Consider the following 21,395-nt stretch of genomic DNA (forward strand, 5'->3'; position numbering starts at 1 on the left):
AATGTATATGAGCCCCAAAGCAGTTACTAAGAGCTACATTACGTGCTAAAGTGCTGGTAAAAGTGTAATGTAGGCTAGGTGACATGAGGGAGATTGCTAGACTAATGAGGGAGAGAGGGAGATTGCTGCTATGTCAGGGAGTCTCCTGCAGAATGCAGGAGGGGAGGTAACTATGATGTAACAGTGTAATGTGGGCTAGGTGACATGAGGGAGATTGCTAGACTAATGAGGGAGAGAGGGAGATTGCTGCTATGTCAGGGAGTCTCATGCAGAATGCAGAAGGGGAGGTAACTATAATGTAACAGTGTAATGTGGGCTAGGTGACATGAGGGAGATTGCTAGACTAATGAGGGAGAGAGTGAGATTGCTACTATGTCAGGGAATCTCCTGCAGAATACAGGAGGGGAGGTAACTATGATGAAACAGTGTAATGTGGGCTAGGTGACATGAGGGAGATTGCTAGACTAATGAGGGAGAGAGGGAGATTGCTGCTATGTCAGGGAGTCTCCTGCAGAATGCAGGAGGGGAGGTAACTATGATGTAACAGTGTAATGTGGGCTAGGTGACATGAGGGAGATTGCTAGACTAATGAGGGAGAGAGTGAGATTGCTACTATGTCAGGGAGTCTCCTGCAGAATGCAGGAGGGGAGGTAACTATGATGTAACAGTGTAATGTGGGCTAGGTGACATGAGGGAGATTGCTAGACTAATCAGGGAGAGAGGGAGATAGCTGATATGTCAGGGAGTCTCCTGCAGAATGCAGGAGGGGAGGTAACTATGATGTAACAGTGTAATGTGGGCTAGGTGACATGAGGGAGATTGCTAGACTAATGAGGGAGAGAGGGAGGTTGCTGCTATTTCAGGGAGTCTCCTGCAGAATGCAGGAGGGGAGGTAACTATGATGTAACAGTGTAATGTGGGCTAGGGGACATGAGGGAGATTGCTAGACTAATGAGGGAGAGAGGGAGATTGCTGCTATTTGACTGAGTCTCCTGCAGAATGCAGGAGGGTAGACAACTATGATTTATACTAGGGGTGTGTGGTGTATTCCCACTGGGGATCTATTACCACAAGGGGGTGTGGTGTATTCCCACTGGGGATCTATTACCACTAGGGGGTGTGGTGTATTCCCACTGGGGATCTATTACCACTAGGGGGTGTGTGGTGTATTCCTACTGGGCATCTATTACCACTAGGGGGTGTGTGGTGTATTCCTACTGGGCATCTATTACCACTAGGGGGTGTGTGGTGTATTCCCACTGGGGATCTATTACCACTAGGGGGGGTGTGGTGTATTCCCACTTGGGATCTATTACCACTAGGGGGTGTGGTGTATTCCCACTGGGGATCTATTACCACTAGGGGTGTGGTGTACTCTTACTGGGGATCTATTACCACTAAGAGAGCACGGTGTATTCACACTGGGGATCTATTACCACTAGGGGGGGTGTGGTGTACTCTTACTGGGGATCTATTATGCCTAGAGGGGTGGGGTGTATTCCCACTGGGCATCTATTACCACTAGGGGTGTGGTGTATTCCTACTGAAGCCCTATGAACAGGGGATGGTGGGCGACAGACAAGCCCCAAGCAAACTTTGTTTTCCGATCAAATGTTTACATAAATATTTATATTCTAAAATGAAAAATTAAACTATAAACTACAAAAACATGGTTAAAATATTCATCTTGTGAATGAAATGACTTAAAAACAGTAATCTCAGAGTACTAAGCACTGCTAAGCCAAATAAATGTAATAAACTGAATAATATAACAGTATATAAGAATAAAATTGAGGTACTTAGCATAATTATAGCCAAAAATATGGACCCACCCACTGTGACTAGGTGACTTCATCTGAACACTCAGCACACAGCTACAGCCTTGGGGAGGTTGGCATATGCTAGGGGGGGGGGGGGGTACACGATCCTTACTGTTTAGGTGACCCACCAGTTCAGGTCACCTGGACCCGGAAGGTGGACCAATAATTATGCAAAGCGCCTCAATGTTACTCCATGTCATACAGCAGAGTGTATCATAATTATTCAGATTAGTACATAAGAGCATGTCCCTGCATTTCTTATTATGTTTAGAATTAGATTGTGTAGTCCGAGGGCAGTCTCTCCCCCCCCCCCCCCCCCCCGACAGAATCACAGGTACGTAAGAGAAGAACACAAACCCGTATTAACATGAACTTCTGCATGGGCTCATACCACTGCAACAGCACTATGCCCGACGGCAGCGCCCCACACAGATACTTGTGCCCCGTGTACGGGTTCCTTACTGTATTGGGAGAAATAAGAACATGCATTAGCAATCACCCGGCTCAGGTGACAATTACACACCGCGGTAAAGCTGGGTACACACTTGCAGATATATCTAGAGACGGATCGAGCAGCGGGTTCTCCATACACACTGCCCGATCTGTTGCATTTCCATGCGCCCGCCCACAAAGCTGTCAGTCCCCGGCGGCTTCCGGTGTGGCTGTACAGGTGGTTGCCAAATCGCCCGTACACACAGCACGATGCACCGATATATCTTTAGATATATGGGGCATTGGCTACGGCGCACAGCCGCCGCGATATATCTGTAAACGTCGCCATTCAGATACATCGCTTGTACACACTGGCTGACGGTACGCGAAACGCGCCAGCATTTGCAATATACTTGTTAGCGGTTTGCTGCCTTTTCACGTATATTCCAAGCTTGTACAATAGAAGCCTCGCGACAGGCCACGTCCATGTGTGCGATTTCCCAGTGTCAGCAGATGGTATACTCACCGATACAGCACTTGTGGCAGCCCTTCGTGTCTGGGATCTTTGTAGTGAGGGCAAACTTCCTGAAAGAAAGGACGGGACAATTAACATAACTTTCCATCCCAACAATCTCACTCCCGTCTCAGAAGAGGTTTAGAACATGGAGGGCACATAGGACTGTTTGCGTGGTAGAATGGTAATACGTAAATGTATGTTCTTAGCTCAAGTTTTTAGTGATCATATTAATAATTTTATTTATATAGCGCACTTTCTCCAATACGACTCAAGGCGCTTAACAGATAGACTGAATGTAACAAAGTACAGGAACAATGAAGTACAGCAAAGCTTAGCAGAAATTAAACTTAAAGGAATTACAGAAATGCTTGAGTAAACAGGAAAGTCTTGAGTATGTTTTTTAAAAAGGGAAGGGAGTTCCGTAGAGTCGGAGCCGCATACGTTTGTTTTCTTTTTACCATAGATTCGAAAAGGATCAGAATGCCGATGCAGGAAAAACGACAGACGCCATCCCGATAAGTAAGTATGTGGGGCAGCTAGCGTGCGGCCTGGAAATATGGGGTTAGGTTTAGGTACAAGTGGGGGAGTTTAGGCTGTTTTAACCTCTTCAGTGGTATGCCCGCAGCGGGCTGTCCTGGAAAATCTCCGGGCACACCACCAATATGAAGGTGTACACCAGTGGTGCCTCCCCCATCACCTCCGCTCTGGTGATTTTACGCCGGAGCTCCCCTGCTGCTGCCCCCGCCGCCATTAGTTGCAGTGAGCAGGCGGCAGGCCTGGCGATGTTGGCGTGGCTTTGGGGGACTCGTGAGTTTGGGCACCCGAGTCCTCTCGAACATCCCCGAGCCTGCCATCTGGTCACTGCCGGCTGCGAATGGCGGCTGGGACAGCGGCAGGGGAGCACCGGCGTACGATCACCAGAGCGGAGATGAGGGGCAGGACAAACCTACCAGGGCTACCAACTGCCCTGGTAGGTTTGTCCTGCCCCAGAAAAATCCACCACTCAAGGGATTAAGGGAGGTTGGGTAGGGGTAGAGGGTTAGGTAAATAATGGCGCCCCTGTCAGGATGCACCGTATCGGGTTGCCAGTGTCAATGCTTTGACCGACGGGATATTGCATATATCTCCAGAATACACGCGCTAAAACAGGTGTCAAAGTAATGAACCACAAGTTCTGTAAAGCGTCCCGTCCGCTTCCAAGCGTCCTGTCCGCTTACCTGGGCAATATCCTATCCGGGAAGCGATGAGTCTGGATATGGCCGGCTAAGCCGGGCTTCTTGGCTTGTTCGAACAGACCGATTAGATTGTGTGAGTACAGCTGAAGAGTTTTGCCTGTAAATTGAGAATAAAAACCCCAATGAGATAAGTTCCATTTGACAGAGACCCCTAAGTACAAAACGTAAGCCTTATATTTACCTTCTACAAATCGGGTCAGTGTGTGTTCCACCGTCATAAAAATCAGAAGGAGGAAGAAGCGTGGTCAGAAATATCCTCTTATAGGTGCATATAAAACACACAAAGTCTTTGCAATATATAATGAAACTAAGAGAACGTCTCTTGCCCCTGACATACGGGTGTTCTTGGCACATGCACAGTGGCAGCCATTGGCATACAAAGAAGTTCAGCCTGGCACACAAGAGGGTCACCCCCATGTTGCTAAGTACAGAGAAGCCGACCTTTACCAGTGCAGGAGAGGAGCCAGAGAAGACTGTTCTCAGGGCCTGTATTAGCTTCTGCCGTCTTCATTGTAGTGTGTAAATGTCACATCCTGCTGGATCTATGCCAGCTGCCCATGGCGGTAACAGTATAACCCCTACATTCCCGGTCTGGCTCCTACCTCGGGCAGCTCCGCAACTGACAGCGTAACCTCAAGCAGTATAACCACAGGGGTAGATATTACATTATAGACAAACTATACATTACAGTGACCAATGACAATAACTAACCGTTGCACACATTTATACAGATTTTAACAAATGGAAACAAAGTGGTCAGGACCAATCACGTGTCGGACAGGGATAATTCAAAACCATGGAAAATTACCCTAATATTTTATACCTATGCAGTGCCTGCAGATCCGGCCAATATCAGTAACCAACTTTACAGGCACCTGTGACCTACCGGGATCTGGATTAAAAATATCAGAGTTTAACAGACAAAAGGTTTTGATTATGTCGGATGCAGTGATGCCCACATGTGCACATTTTGCCTGTCGCATGTCTTATTGGTGAACAGCTGAGTGTGCAAGGACCGAGACACCCACTTTTAGTGTCGTGAAGACACTACAAGGATGCTTGGCGCGCCATGGAAACCGACAGAAGTCCGATAGTAGGTCCGGATTCTCTGTCTGAGTACAGCTTCCGATTCATACGCAACCAGTTCAGTGACACGCCCATAAGACGAGACATCTCTACACCCCGAAATAGCCACCCATTGTTCTCACCACCTTTCCAATTCATTTCTCAGAGCACACATGATTGGGTTACAAAAAATAGATTGTAAGAGGTTACATGGCAATATTAAATCAGAGAACTTACCGGACAAGGACATGAGGGTATTATTAATAATGTACAGCCACGTGCACTTCCGAGGAAACAGCTGCAAGACAAACGGGGGGGTTATGTCGTGATCACAAACCCAGCTACGGTCAGATGGCCGAATGCTTGTCTATACATTACTGCGCTACCTGTTCCATTGTAGTCTCATGGAGTTCATTCAGATTCAAGGTGTAAATTCCATCCTCGGTGCCAAAGATGATGTACTGGTCTGATAAGGAAAATCGCTTTGGTTATCGGACTGCAAACTCGTTCTGTGTCAGACATTACAGCTACAGGTGGTAACATCTAACTATTGTGCATGTAAAGTCCCTGCATACTTTAACATGATCATATTCATTGGTAAATCAGTGGAATAGACCTCCAAAATTTAAATAAGGCACAGAGGTTCTGACTGCTTTTCAGTGATGGGATTTAAGACATTTAAGCCCAGATTCTCTAAGCTTCAAAAGTGATAAAATGGAGAGTGATAAACGGCCAGCCAATCAGCTCGTACCTGCCATGTCACAGACTGTGTTTGAAAAATGTCAGACAGGAGCTGATTGGTAGGCTGTTTATCACTCTCCATTTTATCACTTTTGAAGCTTAGTGCATCTGGCCCTAATTCTGAAGGTAATCCAGGGGAAAACGGAACACTACCAATGACCTCTTATCACCAATTACTTAAACCGCTAACCGGTCCGCGGAAATATCGTCCATTTTCGTGCAGAATAGATGGAATTCACATTCCACCTGTTCATTCTTTTTTTTTTTCCAACTTTCAGAAACAATCCATAAGTCAAAAAAGACGCGGATCTGCAAATTCACATCTTTTTTCCGCGGAAACGGACTTTAATTCTTACATTTGCTGGCCATTTCCGCTAATGCAGAGTCGGGTTTTCATAGAGCTGTATCTGCAGCGGCGAGTCCTGGCTGAAAACACTCGCGGCGTGAAATTTCTGCACCGTGGAAATACCGGGGAACACTGAATACCCCCTAATGGTTAAATTAGTATGCGCACTCTCCCAACCCTAAATTCCTCAGCCCCAATGTACCGCGGAACGCCCCTTGATAATAGGGTTGGGCAATCTTCGATGGGAAATTGCATTGTAGAGAAGCATTCTACGGCGAGCACAGGTTGAGTATCCCATATCCGGATATCCTAAAACTAAATATTTGGAAAACTGTAGATTTTCAGAATATTAATTTCATTATTTTGTGCCCCCCCCCCAGCACCTTTTTTTCATACTTACCTCCTCCCCCGGTATCCATCGGATTAGTCTTCAGTGGCATCCCCAATACCAAGGATATCGTCACCGGCGCACCCGCGCAATGCATTCTTGGGACAGGGGATGCAGCTGAAGACTAATCCAATAGTCGCCACGGATGTCAAAGGACCGCCAGGGGACCAGGTGAGTATGTTGAAAAAAAATATTCCGAAATCCGGAGTAATCCCTTATCCAAAATGCTCTTGGTCCCGAGCATTTCGAAAAAAAAAAAAGTAATACTTAACCTATATTAAATACGATCTATATAGCATTGCCCCAGGCAAACCAACCCCTAACCACACCCCCACAATGTGACCCTATGCTCCCTCCCTTCACATGCCCATTGAGCGACCAGCTCCCGTTTCATCTGCCTATTAACCCCTATTAGCCAAACTACGTGATCCACAGCCCTAGGAATAGGAATTACTTTTAGTATGAATGCCCATCATTTTTGTTTATAACCAAGTTATACCATGTTCTCATTGCCGCCCCTGCAAAAACTCGGGTTTTTCTTGCCGGGTTTTTGGCGGGGCACAGAGCATCGCAACTTTTAGACCCCGTTCTCACTGCACCTTAGACCCGGGAAATTCCCGTGTCTGACCCGTTCACACTGCTTCCCCTGGTCTGCCCTGCCAACAAGTGTGGGAACATAATAGCAGCTTTGATTGGCTGTTGAAAAAGTAGCTGTGATTGGCTGTATTAGAAAGCAGCTTTTATTGGCTGGCTGAAGATGATGTCATTAAAAGAGGCCTTTTTTCCCAAGCACATTGCATTTTGATGATGCCACGGGCACACAGGATTTTGGCAATGTTGTAGTAAACTGTGGAGTCCTTCACTGTGCCGGTCACTTGCTTATTAATTTCCTCCTCTCCTCTCAAAGCAAGCAGCTCCAACACTTCCTCATCCCTCCAGTGCGCCATTTCTGCTCTCCTCGACGCAGCATTAAATGGACGTCACATGTCACCTGATTACATTCCCCAATCAGCTTGCTACTTCGCATCTTGTGTGAAAAACCCGTGTCTGTGCTGTTCAGACTGACGTACACCCGTGTATTACCCAGGAAAAACCCTGCAAAAAAACCCGTGTGTAATTCCCGGGGCATAACACCCCGAAATTTCACAAAGACGCGTTCACACTGAGACGCGACACGGGAAATTACTGCTCGCCCTGCCAAATACCCGGGTTTTTTAGGCAATGAGAACGGGGTATTACTAAATTAATTAAGGTACTTGTGTAATAGCACGGCGCCCGTTACCTAGTTAGCGTAGCGGCCCTGTCAGAATCAGCGTAGTGTTCGCACGCCTAGCGTAGTTAGCGTAGTTAGTCAGAAGTAGCGTAGTGTTTGCACGGCCAGCGTAGTCAGCGTCCCTGTTAGATATGTGTTCCTGAAACACTCCCACTATCCACGCCAGCCGGAAGCGTGGCGAGTACACGCGTTAAAGAGTCCCCTTGACCTGTTCATACCCCCACTATCCACATCGGCATAGAGTTGATTTTATAAAGTGTGGCGAGCGCAGTGAGGGGACACAGAATACATGTAAAGTGATCCGCATCCCGTCGCGGGCCACGCTGCTCTCACCTCGCTTCGGGCACGGTGGCTCGCTACGGTCGCCACACTTTATGAAATGTACTTCACGCCGACGTGGATAGTGGGGGTATGAACAGGTCGGGGGGACGCATAATGCGTGCGCTCGCCATGCTTCAGGCTGGCGTAGATAGTGGGGGTTTGAATAGGAGGCCCTCCCTAAAGCGCACACGGGCAGAGTTGCCGTACCCTGCTGCAATAATTACTGAGACGCAGGACCTGCGTCTCAGACAGCTGGAGCGCCTCTCCGCCGGCACCCGCATGCTCCCCTCTCCACCGGCGTCCGCCAGCGCATGGGATCTGGCAGTTACCGGCGCTGTGTGAGAGACGCTCACTAGGCTTGCCATGGATGCCGGGGACAGAGCCGGGCTGCCACGGAGTCACTATGCTAACTACGGTAGGCAGCCGTTGGGCTACGCTGACAGCGCAGCTTAGCCTATGCTGAAAACGTAGCCGTGCTATTACACAAGTACCTTAATTAATTTTAGATATACTATTTGTTCTCCTACTTATTAAAGGTTTGTTAAAAAAATATATACTTGTCTAAAAAGGAGGTGCATAACCGCAATGTAACCAATGTTCCGACAGCAGGTATACTGTGGGGAGAACAGAGCTGTTATTTTGTGTAGTTTTAGGGGGGGGGTATTCAATGTGGGGTCACAGCTGTCCCGACAGTCGTGACCCAGTCCTGTTCTTGGTCTGCTCGACCGAGAAATCGCAGGTGGGATTCAATGTCCACCTGCAGCGGGATGCGAAGGGGGCGTGGCTGCGGGCTGCGGCTGGGAATCGGTAAGCCTCAGCCAGGAGCGCATCAATTCTCGGCCGTTTTTGGCAGAACGAGCCCGACTGCTTGTGATGTCGGGCTCGTTCTGCCGAGATCCCCTGTTCAGTGCTGTCGGGGAAGACAGCATTGAATAGGGCCCCGCAGCCATCTCCCCCGTCGGGAGATGGCTGCGGGTGATTGAATGCCCCCCTTAATCTTTTATTTTATATATGTCTAGTGTCCGTGTGTAACCGAAACACTGCCATCTGCTGGCAGCAATTGAAACTACATTTCTTTCTTACACATACAAAAACACAGAGGCAATCACAAGGTAGGAGACTAGCTTTCGAAGCTTTTGCTTCGAGCGGGCTTAGCTAGTACAGAATATTATTGTATGGTGTACATATAGTCTAGCAACTATTACTGCTAGAACTGTCCTGTAAGTCTGCAAAGGGGTTTCTGTTGCATGTATGTATGTATGTATGTATGTATGTAGAATGTCACGTAGTCTGTGGTCTGGTGATACAGAACAGTATGGAACCACTGGCACATGTAATTCACATTTGCTGAATACCTTTGGTATCTGGATGAATCCAGGACGTGGCACAATTGATCTTCAAAGGACAACCATCAAACACTTTGGAAAAACAGGCTCCCATCTAAACAAGAGACAAAAAGGCATGAGGGTGTAACTAGGTGTAAGCCATATTCCCAACACAGGCTCTAAAGGGGGAGATTATATCAGGATGATTAGTAAATTTCCCCCAATGTGCCTATTCCCAATCTATCAGAGCGACCGGTCCTTCAAATCGTTCTGTGTGTATGAACGATATCGATGCTTGCACCCGCCGCTCGTTAAGAGAGGTCTATGATCTTTCACGCATGCAGAAAGATCATAGACCAATTTTTTGCAATGCGTTCAAATCGTTTCATGTGTATGGACGATGAACAATTTGTTCAAAGCTGATTGGCCGGCTGCCACTCCTCTCCCCCATTGTTAAAGATCAATCATTCATGTGAAATCGTTTGAGAACTAGATTTGCTGAATATTATCCGTCAGTCCCCCCAGTCCTCCGAACAGGTCACATTTCCCAGAAAACATGAACTGTTAGGGCTCATTGAGGACCAAGTTTAGGAACCACTGCTCAGGATACAGTTCCATTTAAACATTAGGATTGACACTTGGATCCAAAGTGACCAGTTATGAACCAAAAGACTACACGATTCCCTTTGTATCTTCCCTACTATACACAATGGCGGAAATTTACTAAGATGGGAATAAGACTTCACTTGTGATCTTGCTATGAGCAACCAATCAGAATCTACTACTTATTTACTTAGCACCCTCTAGAAGATAGTAGACAGGATCTGATTGGTTGCCCATAGCAACATCACATGTGAAGTCTTACGCCCATCTTAGTAAATTTCCCCCAATATGTTTTTTGTTTGTTTGTTTTTTAAATATGGTTTTATAAAATATTTGATATTCTCTATATTTATTAACAGTATCTTATATAGCGCACACATATTCCGCAGCGCTTTACAGAGAATATTTGACCATTCACATCAGTCCCTGCCCCAGTGGAGCTTACAATCTATATTCCCTACCACATGTACATGCACACACAGACATTCTAGGGTTAATTTTGTTGGAAGCCAATTTGACCTACCAGTATATTTTTGGATTGTGGGAGGAAACCGGAGTACCCGAAGTAAACCCACGCAAGCACGGGGAGAATATACAAACTCCGCACAGTTAGAGCCATGGTGGGGATAGAACCCATGACCTCAGCGCTGTGAGCCAGTAATGCTAACCATTACACCATCCGCACTGCCCATAATCATATAGATATTCTGCTCTGTTCAGGGTGATACGCAGAGCAAATCTGGAGGTTCCACAGGTCAAAGCTACTCACCAGGACTTTAGGTGTTGGAGGCAATCCATTGATTGTAGGTTTCTAGGGGAACAAAAGAAAAACCAGACTGTGAATCTCCCAATCACTGGCCTGACTGCAGAACGGCATACGTCCTATGCCACCGGCTGCTGCTTATGCGTTCCGCCACATTTAAAGGAACTTAATTCTCATTGCTATTCGGTCCATGAATTTAAAGTAGTAATTTCACTTCTATGCAGCAAAATCCATTTGTGGACCGTACTGAATCACTGATGTATAAGAAGCGGTACTGGTTTCCTAGCACGGCCACAATCTTGTCCATCGTGTACCTTAAAGTTAAGGTACACGATGGACACGATTTCCTTTGAAATCAGGTCCATTTTGCCGGCAAAGGCAAAATCGGGGGCATCGCGTCGGTCGCGTGCATTAACATGGCCCCCGACGTGATTTTGCCATAGGCTTCAATGTTAAAATATTTTTAACATTGAAATCGGGAGCATCACGTCAGTCTTGTGCCAATATAATGGCACAAGATGAGATGGACTTGATTAAGTCCATTTTACATAGGAAACAATGTGAAATGGGCCAATATGACCCATTTCACATTGTATATGGCCCCGTCATGGTTAAAAAGTTACGCAACCCCATTGTGAGCGTCACCCCACGATTGACGCCAACCCGAAGCGTGGCGAGCGCAGCGAGCCCGCGAGGGGCGGCGGTGCGCGTCCTCCGACCTTTTCATACCCCTACTATCCACGTCGGCGTGGAGTTGAGAATATAAAGTGTGGCGAGCGCAGCCAATCATAGGCATCACATTTAGGCGGCCGCTGGTTGGCTGAGAGAGCTTGGCTTTCTAATGCCACTACTCTGAAACAACCACTGGGTTGCTGGCGGAAAATAATCTTCCATCAGCCGCCAATCACAGAGGAACTTCCCGGCTCTTCTGCATCATTGTTCCATCCCCCAGTACATCCGTGGCGGCACCTGGAGGAAATGTAAGCGAAGCAGCCCTTAGCCTAACATTGTATCCCAGGTGACTGCAGAGCGGGTGTAGCTACGGGGGACATGCGAAGCCACAGCTGAGCGCTTGTCCAATATATTATTGGTCAATGTTTAGAAAATCAAATAGTTAAAAAAGGTATTTAAAAAAAAAAAAAGATCATTTTTTTATAATGACATTGTGCTAGACGTTTTAAATAGATGTTTTTTAGGTCCATACACACTGGGCAATTTCCCCCCCGGCCAGCAATTTTCACAGGGGGTGAATGGCTTTCCATAGCAGGCAAAACCAGCAGACGAGCGCCAGCGATGATGTGGGAGCGCCAATCAGCACTCACCGCCCCAGCCGTACACACTGGGCGGCTTTTGAGCTGAAAGCAGCTCAGATGGCAAAACTGAGCTCACAATTGCCCCGTGTGTATGGGCCTTTCACCTAATTCAATTAGAAAAAACTATTTCCAAGTCCTGTTTGGAAAAAATAATGGCCAGCTAATTTGGTTAATGCCAAAAATTATCTTTAACTTATGAAGACATGCAATGCGCCCCCCAAATTTTTAAATCAGCCTGTACAAACCAGGGGAAATGCTTTTGTCAGACGCACGATAGCCTGCGCTCCTCTGTAGAAGTGTTCCACCATCCAGACAGATGACTATCGCGCTGTGGAAGGAACATGAGAGGTGCCAAATAACTTACTGGAAAATCCTTCTTCTCTTTCTTCTGCGGCAGCTGCGGCTTCGAGCCTTCTCCAACTGGACTGTTCAGCCTCAGGGGACCTTCCCCGTTACCTGCTGGAGGAGACAGAGACATTCACATGCTGCCGAAATACCTCCCCGTGAAAGAAGATGAACGATTGTCAGCGATACGATAAGTAAAGCAGGTGCAAGCTACTGAGAGATGGAGGTGATGGTAGGCAAAGCAATGGAGCCTGATGGGTATATTGTTGCTAGGTCGACATTCTAGGTCGACAGTCAGTAGGTTAATCACTATTGGTTGTCAGGCAGTAGGTCGACATATATTTGTAACTTTTTTCCCCCAAAAAAGGACTTGGAGGAAAAAAATTGTCAACAGTTTCCAATGTTAACCTTTCTCATGTCGACAATTTGTGTGTGTCGACCAATAGTGCTTGACCCAACGATCCATACCCGCTTACTGGCCTTATGTTTTCAGAAGGAGAAAACGCAACGGGTGAGAAATGTATGGTAACCGTGACGATCACCATTGTGCACTTCCAGCGCATACACAGAGGATCATCCTGGGGGCGAGAAGCAGCGGACTACGCCTGTGCGGACAGACCCTGACACCTACACAAGAGACCGCCCCTGTGTCAGGGAGCTGAGTGAGGCTGGAAGCCGCCGTGATGCAGTAAAAGCCACAAAGCAGGAAGCAGGGAGATGTACGGCGGTTGTGAAGCCACAGAATACAATATTTTGAATACTTGTACGATTGACATCATGACCACCTTATGCAAGGAGTATTAGGCAGAGGGCAATAAGACTAAAGGAAGGTCAGCTCTGGAATGAACAGTGAGAGGTGCAGAGAGGGGGCTACAGGCAGAGACCAAGGGGAAGATTTACTAAGGCGCCTAAAAATTTAAAAAATCTGTGTTGCCCAGAGCAACCAAAAATCTAGTTAGCCTAGAAAATGATATGCAGAATCTCACTGGTTGCTATGGGAAACAACACTTTTCATTTGTAGAAGCTTTTTTTAAATCTACTACCCAAGTCCTAACTGCCGCCTCGGTTAACTTCCTCAACGTATGGAGCATTGGCCAACGGCTGGGTGTGAATGTAAATGTGACATGGCCTGGGGTGGAGAGTTTGTGGGCCAAAACCTGTCACAGCTCAAAGTGAAAGTAAAAACCGTCACAAGTGAAAGTACATTGCAGAAGCCGACTTTTTTGACTGGCTTTTAACTAGTTTATAGATAAATGGATACACTGGAGTATACCCTTCCACATCCAGTTACTTATGAAGGATCTCCACCCCTCCGCAGGGAGAAGGAACCTACTGTGAGGACGGTAATGTGGTCTTGGTGGCAGTCCCCCGAGTCTATGCCCACCCAATGGGTTTTGAAAACATGACAAGGTATTATGTCAACGTGACAGTAGTCACTGCCTATTACCCCCCCCCCCCCCACCATCTGACCGCTAGTGACCCGAAACCATATAAACAAAGCAATCTACATGCGGTTCTGTCACGGACAAGACGCTAGAGGTCCTCCACTGGATGCCACGGTCAGTCCCAGGTCTGCCACCACTTGGAACCTGAAGCTGGGAGAACTGCAGAAGTAGAGTGAGCTGGAGAGATGGAAGCATGAAGCCATACTCATGATGGATATATATAAGTACAGTATTATCAGGCAGCCGTGTAATGTAGAGTTAACCCCTTCCGTGCCAGCAGGGGGGGGGGGACGCAGCGGAGGCTCCGACCTCCCTGCCCTCTGCTTTGTGTTATTTACCCATCTCAAAGAATTTACTGCTGGACAATCCCGGGCTGCTGATGCTGCTAGTGAGGGCATTATTAGGGGGAGCTGTGTGGCGGCCACAACCTGGGGAGCTCTGCCTCCGGTGGACATGCGGAGCGCGGTTATCCGGCTGGTGCTTAATGGTGTTGGCTCGCTCGTCGTCGGCCAGGTTTTCCTCTGGGCAGCTGTTCATTCTCACCGGCTGGAAAAAAAGAAACAACATGAGATTTGTACCATGTCACTCAGGCTCGGGGGCGGAGTCTGAGCCAGAGAAGACGTGGCCAATGACAACCAATCAGATGCTCTATACGACTTTATATTATGCAAATTATAGAGGTTACTTCAGTGCTGATTGGTTGCCATGGGCCACTTCTCTCTTATCACTGCTTCATACATCTATACTCCTTAGGGCACACGTTGAGCGGCTTTAGAAGCTGGTGAGCCACGGAATCCTGCGTCCCGTCTTAATGCTAATGTGTGTTCATTCTAGAATGCTCTATCTTCCGAAACCCGTGCAATCCCTACTCCCTGCCCGTGGTGTCGCTCTCTGCTTGGTGCATCTAGCACATACCTGGTCTGCATATCAGTGCTGAAATACAGAACACACTGTGATAGAAGCACCACAGCAAAGAGAGAGACACCCCAGACAGGGAAGAGGAACTGCACAGGTTATGGAAGATGCAGGGTGCTGGAATGAACACCACTAACGCGGGTATCGGTGCTACTAGTGCGGGAGATAGGGAGAGTGTTGTGGGAACCGGTGCCACCCACTGATATACCCAACACCACGCCTCCCCTAAATGTCATCAGTAGTAACTGCATTGGACATACTAGATGCACGACAGTCATTGGATATAGCCTTCTCTAGATGAATAACACGGAGCCTTAGATATATACCCAGGACACTCACACAAGTCAGTGCCGTTTTGTGAGATAGAACTGCCAGCTCATGCCCTGAAACCGACAATCTGATAGGACAGAACACCTCTGTGATCTCACCTTGGGAGGTAGCGGAGGAGGAACAGCACGTTTCATTGTAGAACTACAATAGAACATAGAATAAGCATTAAACACACATTAAAATAATAATGAAAGTAGTAGTTTATTTGACGTTTAACCAGGGCTGCCTCAAAAAAATTAAATGCCCCGTATACCTAGTATGCCCCCTGTAGTGTCACTTATTCCTATAATGTCCCTGTAGTGCTAAACACACATAAATGCCTCTTTGGTGCTCACTGGCCGCCAGCCGAGCAGAGCCCCCCCCCCTGCTTCACTGCTCTCGCTGAAGCCCAATGCTCCTGGAATGCTTTTAGAGGAGCTTAAGCTTCTCCTACACCCCCGAACACTGGCAGCTGTTTAAAATATGGCACCGTCTGATAAGCCAATCGGAGCTCGCGGCTCAGCAGCCAATCGGAGCAGCTGCGGTGAATGAGTGGCCCAAGCCCTTTGCTCTGTGCCAGAGTGGCCAGGCCCAGGACAGCTGTGCCCATAGTACCCCCTTGATGGTGGCCCTGCCTGTAACTGTTCTTTCAGACACATTATATGCATATATATATATATACTTATATAAAGAAAATATACACATAATAGGGAGTTTTACACCCTACCCATACAGCAGCTGTAGCTATACCTGTGGTTATATATATATATATATATATATATATATATATATATATATATATATATATATATATATATATATATATATATATATATATATATATATATATATATATATATATATATATATATATACACACACACACACACACACAATACAAAATTCCCAAATGTGCGCTAGTATTAGAAATACAGGTAGGTCGCTTATAACACCACCACAATAGTGTTATCGATCGCCCTTATTTCTCTATTAGTCTTTCCTTACTTTCAAACATCCATAGACCAGTATTTTCAATTATAAAACATTTATTAAAAAAAAAATTTCACTTTATAAAAAAAAAATTTATATACTGTTGTTCCTTGTCACAGGATTTTCTTACAGAGTGGATGTGAATAAAATCCCGACGCGTTTCGTCTCACAATGAGACTTCATCAGGGGTGCTTTACAAAAAATCTACAAAAGTAGAACAAATTGGTAAACATTCCATATGATAATAGGAAAGACATAACAATATAGACAATTTTGATTTAACAGGTTATTCTTAAAGGACAGACAAAAGATTTTTTTGGAAGAATTCTTTTGGTAAGTGGAGGATTTAGTAGTTATTCATTTCACCACAAGATTGAAGGAACAGATTAGTCTTTATTACCAAATTAGGAGGAAACTGGGGGCGGGGGGGGGGGGGGGGGGAGAAGGAGGAGAGAAGAAACCCCCACCAAGAGAGAAAAATTTATTATATTTGTATGTTTGGTCAATATACCATACCTTCTTAAGTCTTTATAGGGTTTATACTATTTCCTGATTGGTTTAATTTCAATTTTTAATGTAGAGTATTTTCTTCACCAGGTGTACTTTCACTATTAATAAATGAACATGTATGAAACTCATGGTATTGCGGTCTTGTATGTTTATACACACATACACATATATAAGTAATTTCAATTCATATTACCTTTAAAAATATGGTGCTCTTATTAAGTGAATATGCCATATATCTGCTTCGACTTTCACTTTTACTTTTTATACAAGTAGTTCTGGATCCTCTTATAGATGGATACGTCTCCCCTCTTACAGGGTAGATATCTAATAACATAGTTTTTATAATTATTCATATATAAAGGTGAGTAACTTATCATTCAAGTGAAGATAAAGGAACCCCCTAAAAAACTAAGGCCTTTTATCACACAATACAGCCAAGAAAACAAGATGATTAAAAAATGCCTTGAGAAACATTGGTATCTGTTAAAGATGGACCCAATCTTAGGCCCTCACCTCCCCATTAGACCTGACATAGTCTTTAGGAAGGCAAAAAAATTAAAAAGCATTCTTGCCCCGAGTAGACTAAAACAGATTGAGAATAAAGATCCTGTACCTAAAATAAGTAATATTCTAGATAGGAAGGGACTTTACCCTTGCAACAAATGTATTTGTTGTAAGCATATAGAAAGGAAGGGCCCTAGCATACCCAAAAATTTGAAAAGAGAGTTTAAAATGAACAGTATTGTGACGTGTAATTCCACATACGTTGTATATATTGTTAAATGCGGCTGCAATATGAATTGAAATTACTTATATATGTGTATGTGTGTATAAACATACAAGACCGCAATACCATGAGTTTCATACATGTTCATTTATTAATAGTGAAAGTACACCTGGTGAAGAAAATACTCTACATTAAAAATTGAAATTAAACCAATCAGGAAATAGTATAAACCCTATAAAGACTTAAGAAGGTATGGTATATTGACCAAACATACAAATATAATAAATTTAGCTCTCTTGGTGGGGGTTTCTTCTCTCCTCCCCCCCCCCCCCCAGTTTCCTCCTAATTTGGTAATAAAGACTAATCTGTTCCTTCAATCTTGTGGTGAAATGAATAACTACTAAATCCTCCACTTACCAAAAGAATTCTTCCAAAAAAATCTTTTGTCTGTCCTTTAAGAATAACCTGTTAAATCAAAATTGTCTATATTGTTATGTCTTTCCTATTATCATATGGAATGTTTACCAATTTGTTCTACTTTTGTAGATTTTTTGTAAAGCACCCCTGATGAAGTCTCATTGTGAGACGAAACGCGTCGAGATTTTATTCACATCCACTCTGTAAGAAAATCCTGTGACAAGGAACAACAGTATAAATTTGTTTTTTATAAAGTGAAATTTTTTTTTAAATAAATGTTTTATAATTGAAAATACTGGTCTATGGATGTTTGAAAGTAAGGAAAGACTAATAGAGAAATAAGGGCGCTCGATAACACTATTGTGGTGATATATATATATATATATATATATATATATATATATAATGTCTGCAAGAACAGTTACAGGTGAAATATATGTAATATATGTTACATCATCATTTTAGTAACTTTCTTACTCATTGTTGGCTCCATTGGAGAACGGATTCCAGTTATGGGCAAATTCGCTGTCCCGGCTGCTGCCCTAAAAATATACAAAAAAAGTCACTTATTTATGAAGCTGTAAATGCAGGTCTGTATAATGGGAAAACCAGGAAAACCCCCACAACCCCTCCCCCGTGGGAATAGCGATTTTTTAGAAGATCTCTACGACATTTTATAAAACGAAATGGTTTAGGACGGCGTCATTACACGTACCCTACACCCAGGGGAGGTTCGCCAAGACACCATGCAAACATTACTAATTTACTACACCTGTAAATTAGTTCCACACACTGCCAGCAGGTGGCACCAAAGCATTACTAGACTAGGTGGCTCATTATTTAAATGTTTCGCTACATGGACAAAAGTATGTGGCCCATTCCATTAATAGGGAGTTGGTCCACCTTCAATATGTCACCAAGCTCAGCCCTTTTCGGCTGTAACCGCCTCCTCTCCCCTGGGAGGTACTTGGTGAACGGACCACATTGGCAGGGTGGCATCATATAACTGTGCCCGTCACTGATCTCCTCGGACTGACCTATTCTACTTTCACTGTGTGACTATGGAGAACCCAAGGTTGTAAGCTTGGTTGTGTGTGGCTGTACGCAGTGGGTACGACTGATTTGGCCACTAATTAGAAGGTGTCCACACACGTTTGGTCATGTAGTGTATATAGTGTGGAAATGTAGCCTCCTTATAGAACAAAACATAATGGGGAGTAAAATATGTGTTGCAAAGAAATTTGGAAATTCCCACAGTAAAAACGACAATCATTAAACGACAGAGTAACAAACAGTGGAAAATACTGTGAAGACGGCTGGTGTCATTCCATTACATCTGAAGTAATAAGGCTGATGGATAATAATAGTCACCATTTCATTGGCTTCGGTCTCCTTCCTGAGGGGAGGCTCAAACTGCAGCTTGTCAACTGTAAGAGAGAGACACGGGGCTCACGTGGTACATTATACACTACACAGGCAGATGCATTGTGCTCACGTGGTACATTATTCACTACACAGGCAGATGCATTGGGCTCACGTGGTACATTATACACTACACAGGCAGATGCATTGTGCTCACGTGGTACCTTATACACTACACAGGCAGGTGCATCGTCCTCACGTGGTACCTTATACACTACACAGGCAGATGCATCGTGCTCACGTGGCACCTTATACACTACACAGGCAGATGCATTGTGCTCACGTGGCACCATATACACTACACAGGCAGATGCATTGTGCTCACGTGGTACATTATACACTACACAGGCAGATGCATCGTGCTCACGTGGCACATTATATACTACACAGGCAGGTGCATTGTCCTCACGTGGTACCTTATACACTACACAGGCAGATGCATTGTGCTCATGTGGCACTGTATACACTACACAGGCAGATGCATTGTGCTCACGTGGCACCATATACACTACACAAGCAGATGCATTGTGCTCACGTAGTACCTTATTCACTACACAGGCAGATGCATTGTGCTCACGTGGTACATTATATACTACACAGGCAGATGCATTGTGCTCACGTGGCACCTTATACACTACACAGGCAGATGCATTGTGCTCACGTGGCACATTATATACTACACAGGCAGGTGCATTGTCCTCACGTGGTACCTTATACACTACACAGGCAGATGCATTGTGCTCACGTGGTACATTATATACTACACAGGCAGATGCATTGTGCTCACGTGGCACCATATACACTACACAAGCAGATGCATTGTGCTCACGTGGTACATTATACACTACACAGGCAGATGCATTGTGCTCACGTAGTACCTTATTCACTACACAGGCAGATGCATTGTGCTCACGTGGTACATTATATACTACACAGGCAGATGCATTGTGCTCACGTGGCACCTTATACACTACACAGGCAGATGCATTGTGCTCATGTGGCACCTTATACACTACACAGGCAGATGCATTGTGCTCACGTGGTACATTATACACTACACAGGCAGATGCATTGCACTCACGTGGTACATTACACTACACAGTCAGATGCATTGTGCTCACGTGGTACCTTACACACTACACAGGCAGATGCATTGTGCTCACGTGGCACCATATACACTACACAGGCAGATGCATTGTGCTCATGTAGTACCCCATATACACTACACAGGCAGATGCATTGTGCTCACGTGGTACCTTATACACTACACAGGCAGATGCATTATGCTCATGTGGTACCTTATACACTACACAGGCAGATGCATTGTGCTCACGTGGAACCATATACACTACACAGGCAGATGCATTGTGCTCACGTGGCACCATATACACTACACAGGCAGATGCATTGTGCTCATGTGGTATCTTATACACTACACAGGCAGATGCATTGTGCTCACGTGGTACCTTCTACACTACACAGGCAGATGCATTGTGCTCACGTGGTACATTATATACTACACAGGCAGATGCATTGTGCTCATGTGGCACCTTATACACTACACAGGCAGATGCATTGTGCTCACGTGGTACATTATACACTACACAGGCAGATGCATTGCACTCACGTGGTACATTATACACTACAGTCAGATGCATTGTGCTCACGTGGTACCTTACACACTACACAGGCAGATGCATTGTGCTCACGTGGCACCATATACACTACACAGGCAGATGCATTGTGCTCATGTAGTACCATATACACTACACAGGCATATGCATTGTGCTCACGTGGTACCTTATACACTACACAGGCAGATGCATTATGCTCATGTGGTACCTTATACACTACACAGGCAGATGCATTGTGCTCACGTGGCACCATATACACTACACAGGCAGATGCATTGTGCTCACGTGGTACCTTCTACACTACACAGGCAGATGCATTATGCTCACGTGGTACCTTATACTCTACACAGGCAGATGCATTGCACTCACGTGGCACCATATACACTACACAGGCAGATGCATTGTGCTCACGTAGTACCTTATACACTACACAGGCAGATGCATTGTGCTCACGTGGTACCTTATACACTTCACAGGCAGATGCATTGTGCTCACGTGGTACATTATATACTACACAGGCAGACACGTTGTGCTCACAG

The 21,395-nt window shown here is 45.3% G+C and overlaps 1 protein-coding gene across 4 annotated transcripts in view; it reads right to left on the bottom strand.

Moving 5' to 3' along the window:
* MAP4K5 (mitogen-activated protein kinase kinase kinase kinase 5) overlaps positions 1–21,395 on the bottom strand; it is a 97,256-nt gene that overhangs the window by 7,149 nt on the left and 68,712 nt on the right. Inside the window, exons 14-25 of one of the 4 annotated variants that reach the window (XM_083166822.1) lie at positions 19,172–19,227; positions 18,278–18,342; positions 15,276–15,318; positions 14,271–14,478; positions 12,507–12,598; positions 10,836–10,877; positions 9,494–9,578; positions 5,456–5,535; positions 5,307–5,367; positions 3,987–4,101; positions 2,779–2,837; positions 2,178–2,281 (exon numbers count right to left, since the gene is read on the bottom strand). In XM_083166822.1, coding sequence (XP_083022948.1) covers positions 2,178–2,281; positions 2,779–2,837; positions 3,987–4,101; positions 5,307–5,367; positions 5,456–5,535; positions 9,494–9,578; positions 10,836–10,877; positions 12,507–12,598; positions 14,271–14,478; positions 15,276–15,318; positions 18,278–18,342; positions 19,172–19,227 — 1,010 coding nt within the window. Of the gene's footprint in view, positions 1–2,177; positions 2,282–2,778; positions 2,838–3,986; positions 4,102–5,306; positions 5,368–5,455; positions 5,536–9,493; positions 9,579–10,835; positions 10,878–12,506; positions 12,602–14,270; positions 14,479–15,275; positions 15,319–18,277; positions 18,343–19,171; positions 19,228–21,395 lie in introns of all 4 variants that reach the window. The other 3 variants (XM_083166821.1, XM_083166825.1, XM_083166823.1) reach the window with 3 other exon arrangements.

Source organism: Crinia signifera, chromosome 12 (assembly GCF_055691185.1).
Source record: "Crinia signifera chromosome 12, ASM5569118v1, whole genome shotgun sequence".
NCBI classification, from domain to species: domain Eukaryota; kingdom Metazoa; phylum Chordata; class Amphibia; order Anura; family Myobatrachidae; genus Crinia; species Crinia signifera.